Genomic DNA, 24,007 nt, shown 5'->3' on the forward strand with positions numbered 1-24,007 from the left:
ATATATCACGGGTAATTTCATCCACAATACATTACGATATCTGTGTCGCTAAAGAAATTCTGAATGTTTTGACTGCACTGAATCCATTTAAAAAAATAAAACAATAAAATTAAAAAAAATCAATATTTGGAGCCAGTGAATTGATAAAATATTGCGAGACAAAACCTTGCGATACATCATTGTATCGATATTTTGGCACACCCCTATTGTGGTATATATTGGAGTAATGGAATAACTGCAGAGGCTGATTCATTGGACAGACATGAAGATGAAGGCCCTGATGAAGGCCCGTACTTAGACCACACCCAGAGCACATCATTTAAAGTGGTCTGCTGAGCGAGAATAGCACACTAATCACAGAGGTACAGCCCTGCTGTGTTTATGTTTGTTTTGCTTCTTTAAAGCTTTTACAGATGCGAGTTCACCTTAGGACCATAAATAAACATGTGTAGGACTGGTATTAGCTCTGATATTTTGATTCTAATCATGGTCAAAGCTGATGCATTCTGTATTTATAGCACTGTATGCGTACTAAAAATCAGATATGCTTGGTTGTACTTCAGCTGTTTTGTTTAACAGGGTTAAGGTAGAGATTTGAATGTTTGGCAGCAGAAAAGCTTGCACATTATTAACTATAGTAAAATTAGATCATAGATTAAACTAAAATATATTTCTAAAAACAAACAATAAATAAAGCCACAACAAAACGTCATGCAGCAAACTAGATAGTAGGGATGTAACGATTAATCATAAGGCAGTTAAAAATCGATTCATAGGTATCACGATTCACATCGATACAGTGAAAATTGAATCGCAGTACTTTTTTTTAAACAGCAGAGGACGCTATATATTTATCCTTCTCTTGTCCAGAAGAGGCAGGCGGAATCTGCTACTACTTTCTTTCTGGCCGCCTTCTACTCTTAAACATGTTAATAAATGATTCCTTACCCTTTAGCACCAAAAGAATATCTGTAATATTAGTGAATATCTGTAAAAGTCACGTTTTTCTATTAGCTCTGTCTGCTAGCGCATAGCATCTCTTCTTCACTGCAATAATATCTGCATGCCAACTGACCATTGGGTTACCAGCGCCCTCTGCTGGTCCAAACAAATATCTGATGTAAATACAGTAAAATGACTGGGTTTTTTTTTTTTAAAGTCCAATTGTTAAGGCACAAAATAAATTTTCAGTTGCACTTTTAAAAAGAAAAATAACTATTATGCAGTTTTGCATTGTTTACTATAAAACCAGAATTTAAATGAATAGGTTTCTTCTTCATTTGTATTATTCCTTTATTTATTTCATTCAAGTATTTTCTAGTTTTTTCCCCCCAAAAAAATAAAGGAATATTTTTCAGTCTACAGTCCCAATTTGTAAAATAAATCGTGAGAGAATCGTGTCGTGAACCCAGTATCGTGAATCGAATCCTATCGGGAGTTGAGTGAATCGTTACATCCCTACTAGATAACAAAGAAACTTAGCTAAACCAAAATCCATTTTTCTCCTTTTAAACTATTAATATAATGTCTTTTTAAGATATAAGTAAAAGCAATATTAAGTATTTTAATTGGTGTATACTAGGTCAACAAAAACAAATGTTAACACATCAAGACAAATGTAATTAGCAGATGATTAGCCACAACATTAGCTGTAGTTTAAAAAAAAAATTAAAAAAAATTGCATGAAAAGGAATGTTTTAAATTCCAAATAATTTCCAAAACTGCCAATTTCATAGGGTTTTCTGGTTTGTTTTATTGTAATTTTTTTCTTTTACAGTTCAGAGAAAAATGTATTATCAGTTAGAATGGTTGTAGCTTTTTTACAGCTAATGGCGTAGCCTGCTAAATCTAAAAAAGTCAAAGACTTCTTCCTGTCCAAAAGCTAATGTTAATAAAAAAGTTCACGTTAATGGGCATTACATATGAGAAACAAAACAGATTGAAAATATTAATTGAATTTCTTACCTATTGCTTGTTACTTACAATTTCAATTATTAACTTTTACGCTAGCTAGCTACTTAGAGCTAGCTTCTTCGCGATAGCTTCTTCACTTCATGGATTATAAAAGACGGACAAAAGTCTCTATTTTGATCATATGAGCCAATGTTTTTCAACTTTGGGGTCCTGACCCCATGTGGGATTGCTTGGAATTTAAATGGGGTCTCTTGAAATGTCTAGTAATTGGAAAAAAATAAATAAATAAATGTTTTAGTATATATATATATTTTTTTTTACACTAAAACGCAACACACAATCCTAATCAACTATATTCTACACTTTTACTTTCTCAAGTATAAATCTAGTTCAAATAATTAAGTATAAAGACCTGGCTCTGTATTTGCAAATGTGATTAAAATCTATAATTCTAGAAGGAAAAAAAATGTTAAGCTTTAACTGTTCAGAATCAGAATCAAGTACAGTTTTAAAACAGCACAGGAATTTCACTTGGTAGTTGGTGCGCGCGACAAAAAATAAAACCTAAAACCAGCAACAATAATAATAATAATGATAAATAAAGGATAATGAACAAATATAGAATAGATAGAGGACAAAGGATAAAGATAAAAAATAAAGAATAAATATATTAAGGATGGGCGATTTTGCCTGAAAAAAAAATCTCTGATTTTTTAAGGAAAATTTTGAGTTTCGATAAAAAAAAATTTTTTTGCCAGTGCACTTAAAACTGACTGCAGACATCAGATATATTCACAAAAAGTGCAACTTTATTGCTGTGAATGTCCCCAAGAGTTAAAATGCATAGAACAATCCCAAAATAAAAAGTAAATGAGGTTCTGTCATTCAACAATTTCAAGCTTTAACCCAGGTTTAAGCAAAAGTGCAACAGCAACTGCACAGTAGCTTAAATTTTCTGATTTTATAACATATAACAGTACAATTTAAAAAAATTATTAACTCTACCCTTAGCGTCTCAGCATAGTGTGAATAATAAACATGCCTGTGGCACACATATAGCCTACAGTATATACTCAAATAAAAAACAGATGTAAATAAAGAGGGGGCTGGCTCACATCGCGCTACGGTAACCCACAAGGACGGAATGCGAAAAAGTCCGAAAAAATTAGAACTTGCAAAATAAAAATAGTTTTTATCTACAAATTCAATAGATCGATTAATCGATTTTTTTGCCCAGCCCTAAAATATACATACATATATATATATATACAGTGCTGCAGGTAATATTCAAAGGTAATCCTATGAAAATTCAGCGTTTCCGACAGATGAATGGTTGTGAAGCGTCTATCTCATTTATGCGTACCTGAGTGGGAAATCGTAGCAGAGCCTCAGACGCCCTCTGAAGAACAGGAGGCTCGCTCCCTTTCCCAGAGTCTCCATTCACCATCATTCCTCCTTCACTCTCTGACTCTGACGATGGGTAGAGCTGGGCAGAAGTGTCCGTCAGCATCTCTCTGACACAAGACGGGTTGAGATCCACGTGGAAGTCGGCTGAGATTTTGCAGCACTTGGAGACGTCGAAGAGAGCAAGACTGATGAAGAATGGCTCCACCTGAGCGTTAGAGACAGTAGTTTAAACTGATGAAGTCCCGTCATCAACATGAATGCGCTCTCGTTATGGCAATTACATTTTCTTTCCAGAAGCAATCTATTTTAAACTGAACCGAGAGGAAACAAGTGTTTAGCCCGTGACACAACACAGCAACCAGTGACATAATCTATCAAAAATCAGCAACTAAATGCTAACGCTAATAGCTAAATAACAACCTGTGGGAGAAAACAAAAAAGAATGCTAAAAATGAGATAAATATCAAACATAAGCGAGTAATATGAAAAACCCCTAAACTAAACAACCCCTTAGTGCAGACAAGAGCATCTTGCCCATGTAGTTGTTTTTTGACTGTATAAGAACATCAAAACTTATAGAAAAATGACAACAAAAATGCACAAAAGACAACTACAATATTCAAAATTACTTTAAAAACACACAATGACTACAAAATACACAAAAATAACGTAAAATATACAAAACAGCAACAAAAACACACAAAATGACTACAAAATACACACAAAATGACTACAAAATACACAAAAAAATTTAAAATATGCAAAACAGCAACAAAAACACACAAAATGACAACACAAATACACAAAATGACGTTAAATGATGCAAAACAGCAACAAGAATACAAAAATGGGGGGGAAGAATACACAAAACGAACACACAAAATGAGAATTAATAGAGCAAAACACAAAAAATGACTCAAAAACAGACAAAACAACAACACGCACACAAAATGAGAATATACAGTACAAAAAACAACAACACAAATATACACAATGACTCCACAAATACATGAAACAACAATAAAAACAAATGGTTTGTTCTTTCCTGTATTCTTACTTAAACTGGTCCTTATATCAAATGCTGACATGTTGATAATGTGGCCCTTGGATAAGAAAATCACATTTTTGTGGCCCCTACTGTCTAATAAGTTGCCCATCTCTGCTTTAGTGTCACATTTATAGACAAAGAAAGTGAACATATGATCACAGGATTAAAAACAAACAAATAATATACTGTGCAGTAGCCAAAGACAAAAAAAGGAAGCAATATTAAAAACCTTGTGACAATCTAACACTGAAACAGGAAATGGATACAAACGGTGTATAAACACAAAAGATTAAAAACAAAATGAGACAGAGTATGACTTTAAAGTGACGTGAACCAACAAAAACAACCATCTAACCTTACTTAGAACACAAAACAATCACATGGAGCACAGGAATTCATGGCATGACTAACAGAACCAACCACGTGACACTAAGAAAAGATCTGGTACGTCTTTGGTTAGAAAAGTACAAGAGAAACATGGACAAGTAGTTTTAATGCACAAGTGGAGACACTAGGAAACAACAAAACTAAGCCAAATGACTGATGAATCAGCATAATGTGAAAGTGTAATCTGTGTTTTTGCTGAAAGGCTGTTTATATTCTGCCTCAGGGTTGTGAAGAAACATTACAGTGTTAAACTAAACACAGAAAGGCAGGGTATAACTACGTGATCCATTCTGCTTGATAACCTCCATCCTCTTCCAGTCAGACCAGCATGAATTATGAAGGTGCCTTATCTAGGCCAGGACTGCACAGTAGACAGCAGGGAATGTGAGGAAAGAAGTAGAGCATTTCAATGAGGCCCACTGTGTAATTTTTGCGCAGCCCCCAAAGTACCTAAATGCACAAAATGATAACCATAAAACAAAAAAAAAAAAACGACAACATAAAATGCAAATATAACAAAAATACACAAAATGCCTCCAAAAACACACAAAATGACTCTAAAAATACAAAAATGTAAAGAAAAACACACAAAATGTCAACAAAAAACATTAAAAGGCTGCAAAAATATAAATAAAACCACAACAAAACGTAGAAAACAACAATAACACACAAAATGACTCCAAACATACAAAGAAAACAACAACAAAACTTACAAAATAAAATTAAAACACATGAAATGACTCAAGACATATGAAACAACATGAATACACAAAACGTCTCAAAAAATATACAACACAATGACAAAAACACATAAAAGATCAACAATAATGCACAAAATGACTTTAGACACAGAATAACAAAAAACAAACACAAAATGACACCCAAACACACATTAATGACTAAAAAAAAAAAAAAAAAATGACAACAAAATGCACAAACTGACAGGAAAATCTACAAACGGACTTCCCACACACAAAATGACAACAAAAAACACACAAAATAATTTAAAAAACACAAGAAAAAAATGACAACAAAACATACAAAATAAAATAAAAACACATGAAATTACTCTGAACATACAAAACAAGAAGAAGAATACACAAAACGTCTAAAAAAAAAAAACACACAAAAACAAGTCAACAAAAATACACAAAATGATAAACCAAACACACAAAATGACAACCAAAAACACACAAAAAAATACAAAAGATTACGACAAAATGCGCAAAAAAATGTACAAACTGACTTCCCACATACAAAGTGCCAACAAAAAACACACAAGAACACATGAAATGCCAACAAATAACACACAAAATGAGTCCAAACATACAAAGAAAACAACAACAAAACATACAAAAATAAAATAAAAATACTGGACATACAAAACAACAAGGAGAATAGACAAAACATCTCAAAAAACATTCAAAACAACAAAAACATACAAAACACCAATAAAAAAATGACAATATTACACAACATGACTTCACAAAATGACAACCCATGCACACAAAAATGACAAAAAAGTACACCAAAATACACAAAAAGACAGAAAAATGTACAAACTAACTTCCCACATTTAAAATGAGAACAAAATCACACAAAAAGCCATTGTTCTTTTCTCTATTGATGTTCCCATTGGTCATTATTCTAGTTTGTGTCCTTCAGATCAGAAAATCCCATTTTTGTGGCCCTGCTGTGATAAAAGATGATAAAAGTTACTGTAGAGTGATGATGACATACGTTGGTGAGAACGCTGTCTCCTTTTTCACTGACGCAGCCCTGCAGACTGAAGGCCAGGTCGTGGCAGCTGACCATGATGCGTCGCCCGAAGCGCTCCTCAAACGGCTTCACGTCGGGCTCGATGCCGGAGAAGTCCAGCCTCTGTGTGGACAAGAGGATGAAGATGGAAGTGTTCACAAACCAGTGTGAGGAAGCTGGTCAGGACTCTTAAATGGTAAATGGACTTAGATTTACAGTACATAGCGCTTTTATGTCTACGCTTAAGTCGTCCCATCATTCACCCTCACATTCACACACCAATGGGACTGAGTCATGCAAGGCAACGCGCTGGTCAACCACTGGGAGCAACTTAGGGTTCAGTGTCTTGCCCGAGGACACTTCGACGCATTGACAGGTATAGACTGGGATCAAACCCCCAACCTACCCCCTCTACCACCTGAGCCACGGTCGCCTTAGGGTTATTGCAGAGCACAACCGAGGCTGTTACCATGGTAACAACAAGAGGTAATGTTCTTATCATTGGCTTATCTTTGACAAAACTGCTAGTTGTTCGCTAACTGCACCCAATGAGTATATACTGTCTACCATATACTAATAGTATGGTTAAGAGGATTACGATTACGACCGTTCCCACTGAACTACACTACCAAGTTTCCCAAGATGCATTTAGAACCTGAACCACACTGAGGCTAAATATCTCTGTTGATTGGCCACCTTTGAAAGTTCTGAAAGGGAGAAAGTGACCAAGTACAATATCAACATGTGGTCATTTCATCCATAAAACTCGCGGAAACACATTTAACGCCGACATTTCAGAAATTTCCGGAGACCCACCATTGTGCTACGACTGATTAAACTTCTGGTTCACTTCAAAACAAGAGTTTTTTACCACAGGGTTAAAAACTAATGGAAGATGATTGGAGTTTAGTTACATAATATTATGTTCCTGCTTTCCCCTTTAAGACGGTAAGCCAGTTCTCTGTTTACTATAGGTTTCATTTCCTACGTTGTGGTTTGTTAAGTTCTTTCTCCAGCCGTTTCTTTGATCATATCTTGTTAACATGATTTGTTTGAAATGACTCTTGGTTTGTTTTTGCTTTATTAGTTTGAGTGCTCATCTCTGGACTCTAAAAAAAAAATCATTTTAATGGGCGTTCAAGCGACTTTGTGTTTGGTGACATGAGTGTGTGTGTACGTCTTAGGCAGCAATCTGTGATGATAAGTTTCACTATTTGTCGTAACAAATCTGGGGGGGGGCTTGTCCGGGATCTCGTCGTAACCACAATTATAATTAATAACCAACAGTTAGCCAACTGCTATTGTACGTTAAGTCAATCATAGCACGAGCTAATCCTCTCATTTAAAAACCTTAATAAAACAAAAAAGGTGTGAAACTGACATTACCATTAATTATTTTTAACCATTGCTAATTAAATACTATTGTAGCTACTTCCTGCTACTAAGGCTTTGATGAAATAACGTTAACTGCAATTAGAGTAGGCATTCTTTAGAGAAAATAGTACAGAAAGGAAAACATCTCAGAATTAGGCTAACTTTAGCTTGGGTTTACTTATTTTATACGATATTATTATTCCTTATATCGCCAAGGAATCATAAAAACCTTTGAAAATAAAAAAAAGTACAACTATCGCATTCAAATCAAATGTCAGTTATGTTCAGTTCAGGAAAGACCACAATAATCCTACCGCAGGGAGATGTAGTGAGCGTGAGAGAGCAGATCAATGAGTATGAATCAATTGTGCAGAAGGATAAATAAGTAATGAGTTGCCTCCATACCTGGGTTTCAGGATCCAGAGAGAAAAGCTTCTGCCTGCCTTCGTTCCTGTTCATGCGATTCAGCTGGTCCGTCTCCCTGTTGTACTGCAAGACGAAAAACGTTGGAAATGAGGGAATAATTCTGTCCTGATATTGTTTATATGAAATAAATATTTAATATTAAATCCCAAAATATATGATAGTGTGTTACTCTGTGAGAAATGGGAATAAAAGCCAAGGGAAGTTGCTTTAGGCTGTTTTTAATGGAGGCTAATTTATTAAATAACAGAAAAAAAAGGGAGGAAAAGGTGGTAAAAGTGTGAAAAGGTGTTGTGTCTGTACCCCGGAGCAGCTCCTTTTACAGTTTATTCCACAGAGACTGAGCTGCATTAATGCGTCTGTGAACCTGAAGCTACACACGGACAACAAACACCACGTCTGTGATCCACCATGGTCGCCCTGAGCTCCTCCTGCACAGCTTTGCCCTGCAAAGGTCACTCGTCTGCAGGCAGCGAGAACAGAGGAGTAGGTGGAGGGAACGGAGCACTGAGTGCGACTTGAAGGGTTCTATTTGTATCTAACGCACAGTTTTTCTCTGACAATAATTCTATATTAGCCTTATCGTTTAGCATTGCTAACCACACAGCAACAGTGCAATGCACCTAATAATGTAATCAAAGGAAAATGTATGTTTTAATTCAATTATCTTGTTGTTGTGGAGTAAATACTGCTGTCTTTCTCCTTAAAATGCACTCTATAGCTTTTAACTCAAAGGCCTTTCATTAACGTTAAAACCTTTAATACAGAGGAGGGCAACAGTGATCACAGTGGGGGCCACAAAATGGTGATTGTCTGATCCGAGGGCCACATTATTCTAAATGCTGACATCAACGTTGATTATGATCAATCTGAGCGTTAATACAGGGAAGAACAAAGGGCTGTGTACTATGTTGTTGCTTTTTTTGTGTTTTTTAAAAATCATTTTGTGCATTTTTGTTGTTTTTTGTTGTGCATTATGAGTCCTTTATGTGTATTTTTGGTTGTTTTCTGTGTGTATTTCTAGTGTTTTGAGTATTTTCAGTGTTTACTGTATTTTTACTGTTTTATGTATTATCGGTATCTTGTGCATTTTACATGTGATTTTCTATGTTTTTTTAGATTCATTTTGTGTATTGTTAATTGTTTTGTGCATTTTTAGTGCTGTTTTGCGTATTTTCTGTATTTTTAGCGTGTATTTTCGGTGTCATTTTGTGTCTATTGGTATCTGGTGCGTTTCAACATGATTTTGTAAGTTTTTTGGATTCATTTTGTGCATTTATGTTGTTTTGTGTTTTCGTCCGTTAGTTTTGTGTTTTTTCTTTGTCATTCATTTGTATTTTTGGTGTTTTATATATTTTTGTGCCTTTTTCTGACTTTGTATGTTTTGTTTTTTAAGTCATTTTGTGTATTTTTTTTTTTTTTACTGTTTGATGTCTTTTTGCTGTCGTTTTAGGGTCATTTTTTGCCTTTACTTTAAGGACCGTACAACGCGAGAATGAGGGCTGCCAATTGCCCATCCCTGCTTTAACACATTCAGTACAAACAAGTCGTTTGCTGACTTTTTATTTTTACTTTTCCCTTAAATTTGGTTGCATAATTTAAAAAATAAATATTTTTTCAGAGTGATGGTTCCAAGTGGTGAACCAATTGTCTAAAACTCACCATAAACTAAATCATCTATTCTGCTGAATTACTGATGGATCTTTATCAGACCATTCTTATCCTATTATGGAGCAGGAAACATTGTGAGAAGGTTGTGTCGACCACTCCTACCTTCATGAGTTCCGTGTGTAAGCTCCTCCCTGCGTTCTCCAACAGGCTCTCGCCTCTACCTTGGCTGCTGGTGTCGTCGTCTGAGGGAAAACCAATCAAAATGAGCAACAACAGTAATGCACTTCTTCTGCTTTTAGCTTTTCTAATTGACAAACTTCGTCTTCCACCGTAGTGACGTGAATACAAATAAAACAGTGATAATGGACTTCACCAGCTTCTTCTTGGGCTCATTTTTAACATCAAAATGCACAAAAAGGTTTTGAATATTTTAAGCTATGACTCACAGATCCAGCTCTGCTTCTTCAGACTATATTCTTGCCATTGCACAGGCTAGTGTACTTCCTTTTATAAATTATAGGTGTGTTTGTTTTGGATTCATGTTGGGTATGACGTGCACTTAACCAAAATAAGACCTGGTTCTCCTTTGATCTGGTGCATTTTTAAGGTTACGTTTGTTGCTTTTTGGGATAGATATGTATTATGCAGTGTGTGTGTGTGTGTGTGTGTGTGTGTGTGTGTGTCCCACCTAGGGAGCAGTCCAGAGACTCCGACCCATTCCTTCTGTCCTGGCCAGCCTCGGTGCAGCTCTGCAGCGCCTGCTTCAGTGTCGACACCCACTCGTCCATCTCCGCCTCGCTGTCTGCAGCCAGGAAGTGGCTGTAGCGGTCCTGCATCTTCAGCTCAAAGCCATTGCGTCTCATTTTAGGACTCTAAAGAAGAGGAGAGAGTTGATCATGATGGGAACTCGTCTGAATGAATGCTCTTTAGGCACAAAGGGATAGTCACGGCGTACCACAAGGTTGTGTTCAAGATCCACTCAATTTCTTTCTTCATATACAGCACAGGCTGATTGAAAAGTTATACTAAATTTATTAACCTCTTCAAGCATCACCAACAGCAGAAGTAATAAAGCCTTTTTCTGTGTAGGAAGAGCGACTTTCTGCGATCACAAAAAACGGACGGAAAACAAGAAATTCACGTGCGGAAACTGAAAAAAAAAAAACCAATCCGAAACCATTTTTCTGCTCCGTCTTTATTTAAAATCTGTCCCCAATTGAGCCCTGTGGTAAAATGTTTATAAGAATAATAAACAGTTATTCAGATTTTTCTTGTTTTTAAGGACATTTACATCAAAGACTGAAGAGTTTAATATGCCATTTTCTTTACATATTTTTCACCAATATGACGTGGAAATACCTCCATTGCATGTTTTACACGCTATTTTTTCCCTGCACGACTATGGAGGTAGATTTGTGTCTTTATTAATCAATTAAAAGAAAACTTTTCAATAAGAAAAAAAAAGGATTCTCAATCACAAAAAAAAATTTACTCAATCAAAAACCTATTTTCAATCAAAGTGTGACATTTTTTTTCCCCGATTGAAACTTTTTATTTTTTGATTGAATAATAAAGACACAAATGCATTATCAATAGTATGGCCCGGATACAAAAAAATGACTTCCATAAAATAAAAATAAAAAAAATTTTCAATCAAAGGAAAAAAGTGCATTTGGACACTTTTTTGATTGAAAATATCAATTTTTTTAGAGAAATTGAGAGGGGAAAATTAACAAAGGAAAGCATTAAAAATATGAGGTTTCATAATGTTTATTTTTTAGTTAAAAATGATAATCGTAATTGGCACCGGCAAACCCCCGCGACCCTGATAAACGGGAATTAGCGGGTTTGAAGATGGATGATAATCGCACTAAATATTACCAGCAACTCAAAAAACGACAACGTAATAAGAAAAAAGTACACTGAAATATCAAAATAACAGACAAACAAAATACACAAAATAACACCAAAAACACACACACACTAAGAGAGAAAAATACTTACCATTACCAGCAACACACAAAACAGCAACAAAGACACACTAAATGACAGAAAAATACACAAGATCACTAGAAAATACACAAAAATAACAGAAAAACATACAAAACGACATAAGAAACTACCACACGACACCAAAAACACACACACACACACACACACACTGAGAGAATCATGTAAATAATAGCAACAACGCACAAAAACGACAACAAAAACACAAAAAATAGAACAGACAAACAACAATACACAAAAAAACATGATAGAAATGTTCTTGATTAGAACATGAAATGAAAATACAAAGGTCCCACATCATGGGGGACCAGAAATGATACAAATTATAGAAATAAATATATTCAGGAGGCACTAAATACTGTTTAATTCAATTTATTTACAAAATTAGAGTTTTTAAAATGTGTGTTGTTAACATTATGCTCAATGGTTGATTTTTCAGAGAATTCTCAGCAAAATGTTGTAGTCTGACATCAGCGGGTACTCGGATATCTAAAGTAAGAAAAATTGGGTGCGTGAGCCTAAAACGTTTGAGAACCACTGGACGAGATGAAGTGTTGATTGTACAATAACTACAGGCCTTTGATACATTTGTAAAGCAAAAGCAGATTAAACAGATGCTAAACAGGACTGCTAACCACATGAATACCACTCTGACCATTGATCTCCACAACGCTTTCATCCAAATCAAAGCCGACCTGCCTCCGGTACCAGTCTGCACCATGATCCTACAGCAGCAGCTCCCTCATAACCAGCCCATAGCCCACACTACTCCTGGCCCAGTCTGAGGAATGCACTAAAACCCCAGCCAATAAAAAGCAGCTAAAAGTCTGCAGACGAGGAATTACGGTGACAGATCATGAGGCGAGCACACGGGGAGGCACAGTTACACTTTAATACCTGAATGACATCAATACAGGAGTCCAGGTAGATGGATCCTTTGGTTTCCTTGCAGTTTTTCTCGTCCTTGTACGAGTTGAGGATGTAGGAGCCGTCGGGGAGCTGGGACAGGTAGAAGTACCTCCTTTTGAACACCTGCGCAGGAGAGAAACGCATTCAGAGAAACGCATTTTCAGCTGAAAACAAACTTGGGAAACACATGTGCTTCTACTTTATTTCATGTCGTGCTCGCGTGCATCCAGCTCATTTTCCTCCATTGTGTATTCATAACAGTTGTGACTGTGGCTTCAGTGCCAATGAGCTTCTTAAAGACCGAGCTGAATGCGGCCGTAAACACTGATTATCACATACATAGGTTGCATCCCAGTGTGCCGGTGCCCACACCACGCTGCTCTTTCATTTGTTCCAGCTGTGTTGCAGTGACACAGGAGCTCCCACAGTGTGACTCACCCTCATGGAGACGGACAGGCTGCTGTTGATGTTGGCTTTCTGCAGCCAGCCCTGCTTCATGATGCCTCCCCTCTGGGAGCACAGCGATGATGTGTCCTGACACACACACACAGAGGTAAACACAAAGAACCAGCCTGATGCATGATAAATAGTCACTGAATAACATGAAATGATTAAGCTTTTGGTTTGTTTGAGCTGAAAAAAAGTCCAATAAGTCACTTTTTTCTGCAGTACTCAGCATTATTCAGTTGCATGTCTGCCAAACTATGGCCTGTTAAAGATTTATTCTGTGTAGAAATTACTCTACAATAGAGATTGGCAACTTTTATCACAGCAGGGGGCCGCAACGCTGTCACTATCTGTTCCAAGGGCCACATTATCAACATTAATGTCAGCATTTAGAATAACGACCGATACGGGCAATTATACAGGAAAGAACAAAGGGTTTCTGTGCGTTTTTGTCGTCATTTTGTATATTTTCCTCTCATTTTGTGTGCGCTTGTTTTGCGTTTTTTGGATTCATTTTGTGATTATTTTTTGGCAATTGTTTTGAGTCATTTAGCATATTTTGGTAAATTTCTCTGACATTTTGTAAATTCATTTATCAGATGCTTTTATCCATACGACATTTGTATTTTTGTTGTTTTGTATATTTCCCTGTCATTCTATGAATTTTTGTAGCTGTATCGTCCAATTTGCATGTAATTTTGTTGTCATTTTATATATTTTTCTATCATTTTGTCTATATTTGTTCTGATAATGTGTGTTTTTGGAGTAATTTTGTGTATTTTTGTTGTCATTGTGTATTTTTCTATCATTTTGTGTAAATTTGTTCTCAAGTGTGTTTTGGGAGTAATTTTGTGTATTTCTGGCGTCATTTTGTGGATTTTTTTTCAATCATTTTCATGTATATTTGTTCTCATAATGTGTGTTTCTGCAGTATTTTGCCTATATTTGCTGTCATTCTATATATTCTTCTGTCATTTTATCTTTATTTGTTCTCACAATGTGTTTTTGAAGTAATTTAGCATATTTTTGTTGTCATTTTTCATATTTTTCTATCATTTTGTGTCACATAACGCATTTTTTTTTAAAGTAATTTTTAACATATTTTTGTTGTCGTTTTGGGTATTTTGTGTTCACCTTGAGGACCGCACAAAACCAGACTGAGGGCTGCAAGTTGCCTATGTCTGCTTTACCTAATTTTGACATAGGACATCAGGCGTCCAATCCAAAAGACTTGTGGGCAAATACTTTTGTGCACACTGTATGTATCAGCGATCAATAAATGACGATAACTCTGGTTAAATAAAAATGAGAACTTTGAAAAAACATGTTTGGATTATCAAACCAGCAAAAATCTTAAGTTATTCACAATATTAATGAATTCATTTGTATTCATTTGAACTGAATAAATAAGCTGAAAACTAAGACAACAAGTAATTTATTCTAAATTCATTTTTAATAGGAATAGAAATATTTTTTTAAAACAAAGCAATATATGGTGATACTAATTATATTTTCTATAAATTGAGTTTTTTTTTATGCCTTTCACTGTTGAACAACTTATTTTTGAGTGAAAAACATTTATAAAAATGTGAAAAATTCAAATCCAACAATATAGAATTTACACACTCACTTATTAAAACCCAAGTATGAAGAATAAAGACAAAAAAATGACTTGGTGAGGACTGCTCAGTGGTTGCTCTGCTACAGAAAGATGTCATCAGTCGTAATCAGAGTCCCTTCAGTAATGTTGCAGCCTCTCTGTCTCAAAGCATCGTGGGAACGTTCATTCCCAACGGTGAACACAAACACCCATCGCTAACACAGAGCTCTGCTATACATAAACACACTGAGGACTAATGCATCCACAAAGTGCACGTCTCTAATTCACTCAATGCATGACGTTGGATATCATAACACTGAGTGAAAAATAGAACAGACTCACAGATGGGAATGAACCCAATCACATGTGAGGGCTGTTCTGTCCTCTGCCTGTCACCCTCCCTCCCCTCCCTCCCCCCTCTTTCCCCTGGCTTTGTCCTGTAATCTAATTGGCTGGCTGGCGTCCTTCCCTTTTTCCTCCTTCTGTAAACAGTCGCATTGTACCATCATCCTTTCCTGTCTGTTTTATGAGTTTATTATGCAACACTTTACAAGCGAACACCAGTAGCTCACTGGCAAATCAGCCTGAACTGAATACAATGTAGAGCGGAAGGTTAACATTTAAATGTGCTGCAGATTATAACATTTGATCAGATAAAGACACGGTGTAGGCCTCAAAGATCAATAAATCTTTTGCTTGGAAAAAAAAGTTTTCATCTCCACTGTGAACACTCAATTTATTGGCATCGTGAGATAAATGCTGGGATGTGGAGTCTGATGAGGGTAACTGGCAGCCCTCAGTCTCATTTTGTGCAGCCCCCAAGGTCAATGCAGATAAAAATCACTCTAAAAACACATCAAACAAATGCAAAAATATGCAAAATATACAAAAAAAATACACAAAATGACAACAAAAAGACACGAAATGACAGGAAAATAATCAAAATGACTATTAAAATGTGCAAAATGACTCCAACAACAAGCAAAACAACATCACAAAATAATCAGAAAACACAAAACAACAACGAGCACAAAATGAGAGAAAAATATACAAAATTACTACAAAAATGTGCAAAATGACTCTAAAAACACACCAACAGACTCCAAACAACACAAAATGAAAAAAACCAACATACGAAAAGACAACAAAAACAAAATAAAATATTGTTTCTTTCCTGTATTAGTGCTCAGAATAGTGTTATTCTAGACAGCGTTTACAGTGGAGATCAAAAGAAAACTTCTGAGTGGCAATTTTAACCTTTTACTTTTTTTTTCCTGAGCAAATTATTGTTGAACCATTGATTGATGAGACCTACACAATGTCGTTATCAGGAAAAATCATGATCTTCTCCAGCAGCTTTAACTTACCGTATTTTTCGGACTATAAGGCGCACTTAAAATCCTTTAATTGTCTCAAAAATCGACAGTGCGCCTTATAATCAGGTGCACCTTATATATGAAATTAACTACTGTGCTTCAACATACTGAACTGAAAAAGTGAGTGTATTGTTCTGTATTTTATGTGTTAAACCTGAACAATGTTGAGAGTTATTGTTAATGAGTTGAATAAAGTTTGACTTATCTGACTTTTATTTCGCTTAATGCGTCTTAATAATAATAATAACAAACCGGTGCGCCTTATGTACGAAAATAGACCCAGTCATTGATAGTGCGCCTTATAATCCGGTGCGCCTTAGTCTGAAAAATACGGTAGTCAAAAATTACTTTGGAAAAAAAATAGGGGAAAAGGTTGTACTAAACTGTTTTCTAAGCCTGAAAACTGAACATACAGTTGAAAACAAACTAAAAGTCACAGTGAAATTAGAATAAAAGATGTGAAAATGTGACTTTGAAATAGGTGAACAGCAATGTTTTAATTTAAAAAGTAGCTCTGATGACATCCACTTTATTCTTAGACATGATTATTGACTAAACCATCGGTTTGATTGAAGAAGTTGGATGTTTTTTTTGTTTTTTTAAAGTAAGTAGGAATTGAAGGGATCTGGAATACTAGTGTGTGGGGCTTTTGTTGTGAAAGGCTAGAAACTTACTTGATCCTGTGCTAATAAAGAGAGCTGATGTATTACAAAGTATGTTTTTGTCAAGTAGAACGTAAAAAACGATCTACTATAATAATAATAATAATGGGTAAAAATGCAGAGAAGACATTCACTACGATGATCAATAAAGGTTTCATTATTACATTATCATAACAATGAAACACAGCAAATATTTTGATGTTTGCACAGGTGGAAAAAGCATCTTGATCATATTACAGGGCGTGGTGGGAAATTATGATCCATGCTTTCTGTTTTCAGCTGCGTTTATCTGCATCCGCTGGAGGAGGAGGAGGAGGAGGAGGAGGAGGAGGAGGAGGAGGGGCTTCAGGGCATCGATCAGAGCTATTTATGATTATAAACCACTCTGTGCTGAGTCACTCTTCATTCACACATTTGTAGAACATCACTAAAAGCTGTGCATGTGCTGTTGTGTCTTTTACCCCGTCGATAAAAGACTTAGCGAGTCGATAGCTGAGCACTCATGCTTTCTGTGCAGGGGCGTGTCTGAGACGGGAGAGGGCCGTGATTGGCTGCTCACCTCGTCTTTGGCGTCTTCATCGATCTCGAACACGTGAGCAGGCAGCTTGTCCGTCTTCAGGCCTTTGCTTTGAAGAGACAGGAATAGAATCAGGTTTTATTCAATGAGACCTTTCCGCTGAGTCATCGTCATCGTTTACCATTTACAGCAAGCATGTGCAAGAAATTGTAATTCAAGAAGTTGGAAAGTATATGAAGCCAAACAAACAACACAGGATAAGTAAAATAACAAACAAAATGAACACAAAAAGATTACAAAAAAAATACAAAATGACTCCAAAGACACACACAATACCAACAAAAATGGCAGGAAAATACACGAAACTACCAAATAAATACAGAAAATTACGACAATGCACAAACTGACACTGACATCCAGAAAAAAATGACAGAAAAATACACAAAATGACTCCAAAAACACACAAAACGACAACACTATGCACAAAATGTACACAAAGTCACTCCAAAAACACGAAAAGATTCCAAAAACACAGAAAATGACTCATAAAATACACACAATCAAAATGGCTCCGATGACACACAATGCCAACAGAATTACACAAAATGACAGAAAAATACACACAAAGATATAAAAAAAAAAAATAGGATTACAACGTACAGACACCAAAATTCAGAAAACGACCAAAAAATAAACAAATTGACAAGAATAACTCTGAAAAAAAATAACAACATATAATGACTGAAAAAACAAAAAAAAATTACAAAAAAATCCCCAAATGACAGAAAAATACACAAAATGACTCTAAAACACACTAAAAGACTCCAACAAACACAAAATGGCTCCGATGACACACAACGCCAACAGAATTACACAAAATGACAGAAAAATACACACACAAAAAATGACTACAACGTACAAACACCAACATTCTAAAAATGACCAAAAACTAAACAAAACAACAACAATAACACTTAAACAAAACAAAAAAAATCCCCAAATGACAGAAAATTACACAAAATTCTCACGACTCAACAATAAAACTTCTAAATGCTGACATGAATGTTGATAATGTGGCAATGACAGTTTTGTGGCCCCGCTGTGATAACACAAACATCTCTGACTTACATTGTCAGTAAAAAGCATTTAATTTTATCTGTACTTGAATACATTTAATACATATTTATTTTTACTATCTGAAAACACTGACTTTTAGAATTGCAATAAAATCTCAATAAATAATTAATTAAGCTCTGCCTTTTTAGTCATTTATATGTGACTTTGCAAAAATCAGCACCCTCGGGTTTTTGTGTATTAATGAAGTGTGTTATTGCTGTTTAACAATGGATACTGAATGAGAGAAAAAGGGCACGAGGAGTTTAGAAATGTTCCTGTTACACTTTCCGGTTTCACCGTCTTTACATGTTTAGATGACTTAATTAATACTGGCTATTAATCTTCCTAAAATCAAACCAAACTTGCTAAATGAGGTTAATAATAGAGATCACTACTGGTATTATTTGGCAATTTAAATGCTTGAAATGATTTTTTAAAAAACGGAGAACAGAGAAAAAACAGGTCAGATTGCTTTTTCCATTTTAGGAAGTGAGTTCCATTTTTTCTTTCCATTTTCCACCATCAAGGAAAATCCGAGGCCCTACAGGAGCCCGTCAAAGGGTGTGTGCATGGAAAATCAGAATCTGATTTACATAGACTCTTATGCTGTTTCTGTCATTCTGCAGCTGCTGTATGAGTCCATGAGTCTAACCATTAGATCTCTGAAGCCAAGCAGGTCTGGGTCTGGTTAATAGTTGGATGGGAGACCACTGAGTATTCCAGGTGCCACAGTGGAGGGACAGTCACCCCAGTGGTATCTGTCATTGTGTCCTTGGGCAAGACACTTCACCTACATTGCCTAGTATGAATGTAGTGTATGAGTGAGTGTTGGTGGTGGTCGGAGGGGCCGATGGTGCACTATAGCAGCCTCTCTTCTGTCAGTCTGCCCCAGGGCAGCTGTGGCTACAATAGTAGCTTACCACCACTAAGTGTGGAGTGAAAGAATAATGCCTTAATTCTGTAAAGTGACTGGGCGTCTATGAGAAAGTGCTATGTAAAATTGATGCATTATTATTATTATTATTATTATTATTATTATTATTAATAATAATCCCAGCTGTTAACCTTTCTGAAACTGTGAGCTACTTCATAGGTACTGAATAGTTTTTATACTACTTATTTACTCACATAGTTACTCATTTACTCACATAGATACTTATTTACTCACTTATTTACTCACATAGTTACTTATTTACTCACTTAGTTACTCACATAGTTACTCAGTTACTCACTTATTTACTCACATAGATACTTATTTACTCACTTAGTTACTCACATAGTTACTCAGTTACTCACTTATTTACTCACATAGATACTTATTTACTCACTTATTTACTCACATAGTTACTCAGTTACTCACTTATTTACTCACATAGATACTTATTTACTCACTTATTTACTCACATAGTTACTCAGTTACTCACTTATTTACTCACATAGATACTTATTTACTCACTTAGTTACTCACATAGTTACTCACATAGTTACTCAGTTACTCACTTATTTACTCACATAGATACTTATTTACTCACTTAGTTACTCACATAGTTACTCAGTTACTCACTTATTTACTCACATAGATACTTATTTACTCACATAGTTACTCAGTTACTCACTTATTTACTCACATAGATACTTATTTACTCACTTATTTACTCACATAGTTACTCACTTATTTACTTACAAAGTTACTCACATAGATACTTATTTACTCACATAGTTATTTAGTTACTTTATTAGTTACACACATAGTTACTCAGTTACTCACTTATTTACTCACGTATTTACTCACATAGATACTTATTTACTCACATAGTTACTCAGTTACTCACTTATTTACTCACATAGATACTTATTCACTCACATAGTTACTTAGTTAAAGTAAGTATCTATGTAAGTAACTGTGAGTAACTATGTGAGTAACTAATAAAGTAACTAAATACCTATGTGAGTAACTAAATAACTATGTAAGTAACTAATAAAGTAACTAAATAACTATGTAAGTAACTAATAAAGTAACTAAATAACTATGTGAGTAACTAATAAAGTAACTAAATAACTATGTGAGTAACTAATAAAGTAACTAAATAACTATGTGAGTAACTAATAAAGTAACTAAATAACTATGTGAGTAACTAATAAAGTAACTAAATAACTATGTGAGTAACTAATAAAGTAACTAAATAACTATGTTAGTAACTAATAAAGTAACTAAATAACTATGTTAGTAACTAATAAAGTAACTAAATAACTATGTGAGTAACTAATAAAGTAACTAAATAACTATGTGAGTAACTAATAAAGTAACTAAATAACTATGTTAGTAACTAATAAAGTAACTAAATAACTATGTTAGTAACTAATAAAGTAACTAAATAACTATGTTAGTAACTAATAAAGTAACTAAATAACTATGAGTAACTAATAAAGTAACTAAATAACTATGTTAGTAACTAATAAAGTAACTAAATAACTATGTGAGTCACTAATAAAGTAACTAAATAGCTATGTGAGTAACTAATACAGTAACTAATAAAGTAACTAAATAACTATGTGAGTAACTAATACAGTAACTAAATAACTATGTGAGTAACTAATACAGTAACTAAATAACTATGTGAGTAACTAATAAAGTAACTAAATAACTATGTTAGTAACTAATAAAGTAACTAAATAACTATGTGAGTCACTAATAAAGTAACTAAATAGCTATGTGAGTAACTAATACAGTAAATAATAAAGTAACTAAATAACTATGTGAGTAACTAATAAAGTAACTAAATAACTATGTGAGTAACTAATACAGTAACTAAATAACTATGTGAGTAACTAATAAAGTAACTAAATAACTATGTGAGTAACTAATAAAGTAACTAAATAACTATGTGAGTAACTAATACAGTAACTAAATAACTATGCGAGTAACTAATACAGTAACTAAATAACTATGTGAGTAACTAATACAGTAACTAATAAAGTAACTAAATAACTATGTGAGTAACTAATACAGTAACTAATAAAGTAACTAAATAACTATGTGAGTAACTAAGTGACTCTCTTCATCATCAATCGTCTTTCTCACTAATCTTCATCCTCCTTCCTTTATTTCATGGTCTTACCTCGGCAGCATACGAAAGTCTCCAGAGTAAGCCTCATATTTGTAGTTGATTACGTGCCAATCCGTGTTGTACATCTTGATGCACTGCCAAAGAGAGAGGAGCTGGATTAGCAGAGGTGTGAAACTTCCATAAAAACCTGGCTTTTCTTCTTCTTTTTTGAATGCATCAACATGTTTGTCATTAAGTAGAAAATAAAACTGAATGAAAAAAAAAAAAAGCTTTTATTGTATCAATAGTGTGTATCAAATAAAAAGGAGTCACATGTCCAATGTAGAATCTGAAAGCAAACTGTGGTAATGTAAGCAAATCCTCACGCCTAAGATTTGAGTCAACAAACAACTTCTGATTACATTCACAACACATTCAAACATAAGAACTAACGTTTGTACAAGCTTTAGAGTTTCTTTCATCTTCACGTCGAGGGGTTTTAGTGACTTTGGTTTCTGTTGATTCTCATGGTTGTAGGTTCGAGTCCTTCCCGCTTACATGTGGTTTAGTTTCAGCTTGTGTTCGACTTTGGTTCCTGATTTGATTGGTTAATCTGGTTGGTTTTTCCCCCAGTCTCTGTGTGTGGGTCAATTACATTTTTTAAATTACAATTACGCTTTCAATTATCCACGTTCAATTAAAAGTCAATTATGATTGCAGTGACTGACTTTTTCCCCCCAATTATGATTATGATTCTTCTTTATCCCCCGAAAGTCAATTAAGTTCTCAATTACTAAAGTTTAATGACAAAAATAGAGTCTAAATAAGCCCATAAAATGTAACCATCTTCTTGTGTTAGCTTTCTGTTAGCATCTCTTATGATAACTGGTCAGTTTTGACCCATGTATTAAATCACCTAATTTGTTTCTCATTTAATAATTAGTAGGGGTGTCCCGATTCGATATCGGATATCGGTCCAATATTGATACCGGTATCACGTGAAAAAACTATATACACAAAATGACTCCAAAGACACAGAAAATAGGAAAAAAATATACAGAATAGAAAAAACAATGTACAAAATGACAGAAAAATACACAAAATGACACAATAATAAAAGGCAAACTAAAATACACAAAATTATAACAAATATACACAAATTACTCTATAAACACACAATAAATAACAAATATCGGATTTTATCGTCCTGCATCTAAAATCTCCGATATATATTATATTTATTCAATTGTAGAATACTATAGATATTATGTTGAAGATTAAAATGTATGTAACCAATTGGTTAATAATAAATGGGTCAGTTTTTCTCATACCAACTGTTAATGATTATTGTTCTATGTTTGAGTGACATCACTTGATCAAGACTTTTCTAACATTCCACACTACAAAATAAGGAATAAAAGTATGTATGATTCATGCTGATATCAATACAAGGCTGCAATATCGGTATCATATCGGAAGTGAAAAAGTTGTATCGGGACTAATAACATGTATAAGCTATAGAACTGTATCATGGTTTCCCAGTTTTATGTTTGATTAATTTATAATCGACAGTTTTTATAGAATTTCCATGCCAATTACAATTACAAAGTCAATTTTCTGAACTCAATTACGAGTACAAGAGCAACCATTTTTTTTAATTACAATTACGCAATACTTGTGATTAATTATGAACTAATTAACGAGTTTTTTTTGTCCTGCCTTTGCCTGCATTCAGTCTTAGTTTTGTTTTCATGATTCAAACATTTTTCTGGGCCTTTAATTTTTTTTTTTTAAATTGCTGAGTAATCAAGAGTACATGTCAACAATCCTTGTGACGCTTGAGTCTTAGTGATAAATCCCAGTCAGCAGAACACTGCTATTTATTGCTGATGTTGTATTTTGAGCCGAAAATAACATTAACTCAAACATCTGAGTTTTTTTATTCCACTGCTTCGGGAGAGAATCACACATCTTTGTTAGATTTGTGGTGCCGAGTCAGACGTAGGAAAGCTGCTGTGTCATGATACCTCTTTAGCAAACAGGCTCTTGGCTTCTTGCTCTGCATTGTGGGGCACTGAGGGAACAACGGTCCTCCTCTGTCGGGAGATCTGGGACTCCTGCAAAGAAAGTGAGAGCCAAAGGGGAATCAAAACAACAATGAACAAATTCTCTCACGATGAGACGGATGTTCTGCTAAACAAAACCACATGAGTTTCCAGGCAGTGCGTACATAAAGCTAGGTCACCTGGATGGACTGCTTGTTTTTTTACTGCTGGGGTTTCTGCACTGGTCCAGAAATAACTTAGTTATTACCCAGTGATTAAAGATGGGAAGAATCTTTATAGGAGGTAAAATTTCACAAGTCTTTGGCTCAAAGTTGCTGATTCAGTCCTTTATTAAA

General features: G+C 34.7%; 1 protein-coding gene across 3 annotated transcripts in view; it reads right to left on the bottom strand.

Annotated features, from left to right (window-relative positions):
• The window catches only part of dock11 (dedicator of cytokinesis 11), an 83,933-nt gene that overhangs the window by 49,830 nt on the left and 10,096 nt on the right, over positions 1 to 24,007 (bottom strand). For all 3 annotated transcript variants that reach the window (XM_028475084.1, XM_028475083.1, XM_028475086.1), the window contains exons 3-12: positions 23,634 to 23,723; positions 21,679 to 21,761; positions 17,486 to 17,552; positions 13,280 to 13,375; positions 12,830 to 12,964; positions 10,611 to 10,794; positions 10,085 to 10,164; positions 8,294 to 8,377; positions 6,497 to 6,637; positions 3,278 to 3,526 (exon numbers count right to left, since the gene is read on the bottom strand). In XM_028475084.1, the coding sequence (XP_028330885.1) occupies positions 3,278 to 3,526; positions 6,497 to 6,637; positions 8,294 to 8,377; positions 10,085 to 10,164; positions 10,611 to 10,794; positions 12,830 to 12,964; positions 13,280 to 13,375; positions 17,486 to 17,552; positions 21,679 to 21,761; positions 23,634 to 23,723 (1,209 nt within the window). The remainder of the gene's footprint in view (positions 1 to 3,277; positions 3,527 to 6,496; positions 6,638 to 8,293; positions 8,378 to 10,084; positions 10,165 to 10,610; positions 10,795 to 12,829; positions 12,965 to 13,279; positions 13,376 to 17,485; positions 17,553 to 21,678; positions 21,762 to 23,633; positions 23,724 to 24,007) is intronic.

This window comes from Gouania willdenowi, chromosome 18 (assembly GCF_900634775.1).
Source record: "Gouania willdenowi chromosome 18, fGouWil2.1, whole genome shotgun sequence".
NCBI classification, from domain to species: domain Eukaryota; kingdom Metazoa; phylum Chordata; class Actinopteri; order Blenniiformes; family Gobiesocidae; genus Gouania; species Gouania willdenowi.